This window comes from Coregonus lavaretus (assembly GCF_964263955.1).
Source record: "Coregonus lavaretus genome assembly, chromosome: 28".
Taxonomy (NCBI): domain Eukaryota; kingdom Metazoa; phylum Chordata; class Actinopteri; order Salmoniformes; family Salmonidae; genus Coregonus; species Coregonus lavaretus.
Window position 1 is genome coordinate 36,685,970 of NC_140015.1, and position 7,962 is coordinate 36,693,931.

The following is a 7,962-nucleotide window of genomic DNA, read 5'->3' on the forward strand; positions in this document are numbered from 1 at the left end:
TACTAGTCAGAACAAATTCAGACCCAACAATCAAGACACGCTACCAAACATTGCACCGAATCAGAGCACATCATACAACAACAGGACCCAATCAGAATCTAGTACCCAACACCTTGGGCCAATCGCCTGAATGTTGCACTCAGAACAACCAATCATATTGCAGACTTCTAACACAGCGACCCAATCACATCCTAGACCTCGAGTCTACAAGTGCAACGAGTGACCAATCAGGGCTAAATGTACTCTACTTGTGGTGATGCTCCACAACTTGTCTTCTATTTTAAATCTCCTTTTCTGTGGGGAAGAGCACTGTCTGAGGCAGCTCGATGAGTAGCCTGTATATGGTCCCAATGTAGTCATCTTGAGTAGCCTGTAGATGGCCCCAATGTAGTCATCTTGAGTAGCCTGTAGATGGTCCCAATGTAGTCATCTTGAGTAGCCTGTAGATGGGCCAATTTTAAACCCATCCTGATCTCTTACCACCACTGTGCAGCACTTACCTCTATCTTCTTGGAGGGCTGAACAGACTGTATAAGCATGAGTTGTATAATATAGAAGGAAAGCCTAACCCTCATCTTCTGTGTTTTGCAGAATGTAGGGCACCAATATGTGTAATCAATATCATGGAAGGGTCCGGGAAGAGCATTGGAGGCTTTGAGCAAAGGGTTGTTTTTTGACCAAGGACGTCTCCTCTAATTTTGGCTAGCTGAGTTTCCACCATTTTGTTTACACTCATCTGGCTCATACAGATCTTTGAGCGTAAATTAATGGGGAAGTGTGTAGCAGTAGGGGTCAGGGTCAATTCAAAAAGTAAACCAAATTCCAATTCCAAATGTTCCTTGAAAAGGTTGGTTTAAAATTGTGTCGCAGGTTTGTGTTTTTGAAGACGTGTGTTTAATTGTAATGTGTCTTCTCTGGTTTACATGTCAGTGAATGTTTTCAGGTGATGTCCTTTCTGTGCCTCAAGTGGAGCTTGAATATGGAAGTCCGTCATCTGATTGGCTTTGAGAAGGGCGGTCTTCTCTTCAGTATAACTTACTGCTTGTGGTCTCTCTTGTTTTAGTGATTCCACACTTAGAGCCTTAGTCCAGTGGCTGCAAAGCATGGTTGGGGTCAATTACATTTTTAAATTCAGGCGATTTTAGAACGCAAATTCATAAATTTAAAATATCCTGATAAAAAATGGGTCCTTTTCAATTTGACCCCTCAACCCTGCTGCAAACAGATAATCAGTTTCCTCTCCTCATTGCAGAAATCATACATTCCTCTCAGCCATACGAACCTGTTTGACTTACCAACTGAAAATGATTGAATCTGAACCTGAATATTCCTACCCTCTGCTGGATGTGAGGATGGACAGTTATGTTGTGTTAGTCTGTCATGTGTATCATTATGATGGGTACATGTAGGGGTGTGTTTATGGGATAGGGGTGGGGGGGGCATACTCTCCCCTTAGGCCCCGATTCCTCCTAAGAGGGGGGTGGAAACTTGGGTCCAAAGGGGTACAGTCAAGTTTCTCTGGACCCTCATTGGGACTGTGAATGTTCTTTATTTCACTGTCGTGCTGTTATGTCAAGTGTTCCAATAAATAAAAAGGCTACAACTTAAGAGACTGCAGTGTTTGCATTGAAAATCAAGATACAAATGGTCATCTTTTATTTTCAAGTACTTTATTATCAAATAAATGTCATATTTGAGCTGCATTTGTCCTAGTTGGCCCGGTACAATGGAACCGATGTAAAAGTCCTGAGGCTGGAAAACCAGTATGTGACTTCCAGGGAATACAGTCAATAAACTACATTCACTCCTCTCCTTTAGGTCAGTAGAAGTTCCAATAGTCTTTGTTTCTTTGTCTCCGAAGAGTGATCTACATAGTAGTTATGACGACAGAGCGGAAATAAGGAAATGCAGTTTTGGGTTGACAGGAGTGTTGTGGTGGGGTGCCATTTCAGCCCAGTTTACATGATACTTTTGAAAGTGCGTCCTTCCTGCTCCCCATCACTAATCACTAACCACTGTGTGTGCTGTCTGAGGGGGGTTGAGAACAGAGCACAAAACACATCTGTTGAGCACTGTAACACATGGACTATAAAGTTGTATTGTATTCTATATGACTGGGATTCCCACGGGGGGCCAGTATGGAAAATAAAAAAATAATGTATGCACTCACTAACTGTAAATCGCTCTGGATTAGAGCGTCTGCTAAATGACTCAAATGTAATGACTGGATGTGCAAAACATCTGATTACCTCAGAGGGAAAAAGGAATGATGCATGTTGAAAGTATTCGAACACGGCTTTTGTCCACGGGTAATGACCCTAATGACCTTCTAGTAGGATCAGGGGTCAGCCCAGGAAGGTGGAGATGAAGACACTGGTGTCCAAATTGAGCGTGGCATGCCACCAGCGGTCAGGGAAATACAGCACCTATCAGCAACAACACAAACACAAGTCAGTGACATCAGAGTGACAAGTTATTAATACTAGTTATTATCCTCTTCCTGCTGTTGCCGTGGTAAGGCAAAAAGACATGAGAAATCTGAACGCAGCCTATCATTCCAATTCAGTGAAAACAATGGCTCAAAAGTCATGTTTACCTCAAACGTAGTGACCCCCATGGTTGTTTTAAATGTGTTAAATGATATTCCATAGTTGAAATTCAAAAAAAAGTATACTATTTCTATATTGTTGAAAATGCCTCAAACGTCATGTTAGTGACCATGGTTGATAAATGTTTTAAACGCGTTTAAATTCTTCCAGATGATGACTCCTATGATTGTTATCCCCATTCTATGCATTAAAAATGATTGTAGCTCATGTTAGTGACCTGTGTTGACGGAGGGAAGGGTGACAGTTAAAGTATTCCGGTGTTCAACCATTCTGTCTATTATGGCTGCGTTGGCACTGGCAGCCCAATTCTGACCGTTTGACCAATTATTGGCAAAAGAGCTGATCTGATTGGTCAAAAGACTAATTAGTGGGGGTGGGGGGGGGCAGTTCTGACCTCTCCTGGACGGATGGTGCACTCTATGGGCTTCTCCTCCTCAGGCAGGTAAGGGTATGTGTCTTTGACCCAGGACAGGGTGGTGTAGTTGGGGTGGAAATGGGGCGCCTTCTCCGGGGGGTACAGGAACCAGCGCTGTGGGGGTTGGAGAAGAAAAACGCTATCTCATACTGTTGTGTTTAACAGACATGCATCAATTACAACAAGGTTGGGTGGCGTGTTAAGGCCAACAGCATCAATTACAACAAGGTTGGGTGGCGTGTTAAGGCTAACAGCATCAATTACAACAAGGTTGGGTAGCGTGTTAAGGCCAACAGCATCAATTACAACAAGGTTGGGTGGCGTGTTAAGGCCAACAGCATCAATTACAACAAGGTTGTGTAGCTTGTTAAGGCCAACAGCATCAATTACAACAAGGTTGGGTGGCGTGTTAAGGCCAACAGCATCAATTACAACAAGGTTGGGTGGCGTGTTAAGGCCAACAGCATCAATTACAACAAGGTTGGGTAGCGTGTTAAGGCCAACAGCATCAATTACAACAAGGTTGGGTGGCGTGTTAAGGCTAACAGCATCAATTACAACAAGGTTGGGTGGCGTGTTAAGGCCAACAGCATCAATTACAACAAGGTTGGGTGGCGTGTTAAGGCCAACAGCATCAATTACAACAAGGTTGGGTAGCGTGTTAAGGCTAACAGCATCAATTACAACAAGGTTGGGTGGCGTGTTAAGGCCAACAGCCAGCCAGGCTGACCCTGGATTCAGGCTAACAGCCAGCCAGGCTGACCCTGGATTCAGGCTTACACCAGCCTACCTACTGGTGCTGGACCCATGTTAACATGAATCAGGTGTCATTAGACACTGGGACAGTTGTATATTAAACGCTTTCATTTTGTTGGTCGTTTCCCCTCTTTTCACCATTATTCCCCCTTCAAGGTTCTATTGTTGTTTTATTGATGTAAAGTGTGTTGTGACCCCATGCGAAATTCACTTTAAATACATCTGACTTGACTTGATTGTGAGATTTTCTTAGGAGACATGATCAAGCATTAGGGTGGACCATGATTTGATAGGCAGTTGTTCATGTGTTGTTTACCTTCCTGCCATAGATGACTTCAGAGTAGCCAGGTCCATGCCAATGGAAGGGTACACCTGTTCCTGGGCCTGGTTGGGTAGAAGGTACAGGAGGTCAGCGTCAACAGAGGATGACAGCCTGTTCTTCATCACAGTAACTGGCTGTATGTATCACACACTATTAAAATGTCCTCTTTTCTCTTCACACAGACACACCAGTGTGCATGGAGGTTTGTTCAGCTCTCCGGCAACCTGATAGCTGCATGTGGCAGTAAATGCATCCGAGTTTAGCCTCTTGTTTCGTACTCGGTGTCCCTTACAAGACGCCCCGCTACTGATGGTAACGTCATATTTTAATCTACCCTGAACACCACTGCAGCTGTACACCATGATTCTGATATCCAACCCTTGACCCTGGTATAGTGTAATCCAGAATATATTAATAATAATATTATACAGTTTACAAAACATGCTCTTTCCATGACAGACTGACCAGGTGAAAGCTATGATCCCTTATTGATGTCACCTGTTAAATCCACTTCAATCAGTGTAGATGAAGGGGAGGAGATGGGTTAAAGAAGGATTTTTCACCTTGAGACATGGATTGTGTATGTGTGCCATTCAGAGGGTGAATAGGCAAGACAAAATATTTAAGTGCCTTTGAACGGGGTATGGTAGTAAGTGCCAAGTGCACTGGTTTGTGTCAAGAACTGTAACGCTGCTGGGTTTTTCACGCTCAACAGTTTCCGGTGTGTATCAAGAATGGTCCACCACCCAAAGGACATCCAGCCAACTTGACACAACTGTGGGAAGCTCTACTAACAGCCATACAGGTCCACAGATCCACTGACCTGCGATACCGAAGCTGTAGGCCCCTGTGGTGTGAGGCAGCATGTAGCGTGGTGCCTTGTAGTTCTCAAACAGAGCGCGCCACTCAGTGAAGTTGTTGTCCCCGAAGAAATACAGAGTGTCTGTCAAAGAGAGACCGGGTGAGATACAGGATGTCTGGCTGTGTGTGTGTGTGTGTGAACTTTGTTTCTGTTAATGCTTTGACTTTTCAGCATGATCACATAGCATGTTGTATTATGTTACAGATCATGGTTTGCCTGTTGAGCTCATGTACTGTACAAGGACCATGAGGTGTTCCAGACACCAAACTCACCACTGCCCAGTGTGTCCAAAGACTGAGGCCTCAGCAGCAAGTCCACAAACTCCTCAAACCGGACATCCACTAAATGATAATGAAGAGGTAAAGTAATGAACTACAAATAGAGAAGACTGAATACCTTCTAGAATAACTACAGTTGTGTGTGTACCTTTCCTGTAAGAGTAGGTGTTGGCAGTGCTGAGCCTCACCATCCTCTCTCCATACTCCTGGAGCAGGCTGGACTTGGAGCACAAGAACTGGAATTTCTGAAAATAAAACAATTACGTTCACCAGAGCCCATTGCTAGACTGATATTAAGGCCTATGAGACGAGTAAAAAAAAATGTAATTGCTTTTTTATTCACACGTACCGTATTGTCCGAGAAACCTTTAAGGATGACCGGTTTGGAGTAGGCATATCTAGGAATAAAACGAGGTGTGTTACACATACTGGTGCAAACAAAGCCTTATAGAAAAGAGGTGTTTCCAATGTATGGGTGCAGAACACACACACACACAGTGTAATGATTTACAGAGACTGCAAACACCCAGGCCGAACACATGAAATAGACTAAAGTACGTACTGTTGGATAAACTGCCGATGTGATAACGAAGCTTTGTCCCAGATATCAATGTTGCAAGGACCTTCATCAGTCAAACTGTATTCTGAATTTGACGACCTACATCCGGGGGAAAAAACGCTTTGTGCTGCTTTTTGGGCTACGAATACTAGTATTATTGAATTAATGTAAGGATTAGATATTGATTAAAAGTTAAAATCAGTGGAAAACATTCAGAATAGAAGTAGTCTTAATTTATAGATGGTCAAAGACATAGCCTAAAATAAACACTCACCAGCCTCCGTCATTCCCCGACACCAGTGCATCTAAAGCCGATCTCCAAAACAATAGGAGAAATACTTGTATTCCGAGTTTATATTCCATATGGAAATAGCTTTACAGTGCTTCGCAAATACGCCTCATGTACTTATACATTTCTGGAGTTACGTGTTTCTATTAGAAAGGGTTTAGATTGCTCGTGCCGTTGTTTCAATGCCCATTGGCTATTGACTTCCTTCTTCCTTAGGTGTAGTGTTCATATGGGCCAATCACATTTGACCAACGAGCTGTCTATGGAAGGATCCAGCAGAAGTACAATTTGTATTGTTTTTGGCTAGATGGGATGCAGCTAATGTCAGAAGCGACATTTCGTAGCAGGTTAGGAGAATTTACGCAGCAGCAGCAGATTAGGTAATTAACGTACCAGGTTAGGAGAATTAGGTTAAGGTTAGGAAAAGGGATAGGGTTAGCTAAAATGCAAAAATTATCTCTGAAGGACTGGAACGTGCACATTTTGACGTCACTTCGACATTAGCTGCATCCCTTCTAGCCATTACCTTTTGTATTGCACAAATTGAATTCATTGCATATGGTACATTTAATTTGTATTTTTGTTTAAAATACAACTGATGAAAGTGTACACATTTTCGCCACAACCCTTTCTAATTGTCATTAACAGACTTTGACAATATTTATTTTGGCAGAATTATATACTAAAATAGCCAGGTATAACGTTTGTTTGATATATACTATAGTATATTTCTCTTTTTATACCACAATTCACCTTTTGATGAATTCGTGTATTTACAGATTATAGAGATATGGATTTAATGCATTGCAATTTACGCATTGTTCCGAAATGATATTTAATAAAAATGTCAGCATTCCATATAACATATTTTAATAAAGTTCAAAATACTGTATCAAGAAACCCATAGAAGAGGCTAGGTGGCTTTTGCTATGGGGCTTGATGGCAGGAAACGTTTGAGGCACATGTAATGTACCAAGGACCAAATCATTACAGAAAAACGTTATTATACAAAGTCACCAAACAATGAAGTGGATCTGAAAACAGGCAGGATGTTTTACTATTAAATACATGTTATTACGCAAGCTAACATTGACAGTCTGGCCTTTTTACAGAAAGACAACTCAGAACATCTCATTGTGGGTCTTCTGGTTGGTCAGTAAAGCAGAGAGCCATGCAGTCTCAGCAGCTCCTTACTGCTGTGTGTGTGTGTGTGTGTTAGTAACCAGGCCAGTGCCAATGGTTTTACTGCCATAGTGGCCTAGAGCTATCTGCTGCCTTCGACACCATAAACCACAAGATCCTCAGGCTGTGCACACTGCATTGCATCCTACCTGGCAAGTCACTCCTTCCAAGTGATTGTGGAGAAGGTATGTGTCTTCACCACGAGGTCACACTGCTGTTGTCCCCCAGGGCTCTGTACTAGGACCTCTCCTGTTCTCTATGTACACCAAGTCACTTGACTCTGTTACGTATGTGAACCAGACGTCAGTGTGCTGCTAACAAAAAAGCTTCCTTCCCTGTCCCGCTCGAACTAGTGATCCTCTGCTCACAAACACACATGACCGCCCTCCATGACAACGTACCAACCGATTGAGCTATAGAAAAATATCTACAGTGAGGGAAAAAAGTATTTGATCCCCTGCTGATTTTGTACGTTTGCCCACTGACAAAGACATGAGCAGTCTATAATTTTAATGGTAGGTTTATTTGAACAGTGAGAGACAGAATAAAATAAAAAAAATCCAGAAAAACGCATGTAAGAAATGTTATAAATTGATTTGCATTTTAATGAGGGAAATAAGTATTTGACCCCTCTGCAAAACATGACTTAGTACTTGGTGGCAAAACCCTTGTTGTCAATCACAGAGGTCA

The 7,962-nt window shown here is 42.5% G+C and overlaps 1 protein-coding gene across 1 annotated transcript; it reads right to left on the reverse strand.

Moving 5' to 3' along the window:
- Positions 1-26: 26 nt before the first annotated feature.
- LOC311103951 (jmjC domain-containing protein 8-like) lies at positions 27-6,483 on the reverse strand. The gene is made up of 9 exons (XM_084145590.1): positions 6,076-6,483; positions 5,805-5,900; positions 5,592-5,640; positions 5,391-5,487; positions 5,237-5,305; positions 4,926-5,045; positions 4,097-4,164; positions 3,004-3,138; positions 27-2,426 (listed from the first exon to the last, which is right to left on the reverse strand). The coding sequence occupies exons 1-9, from the start codon at positions 6,162-6,164 to the stop codon at positions 2,346-2,348; spliced, it is 804 nt and encodes a 267-aa protein (XP_084001716.1). The 5' UTR covers positions 6,165-6,483; the 3' UTR covers positions 27-2,345.
- Between the last annotated feature and the right edge of the window lie 1,479 nt (positions 6,484-7,962).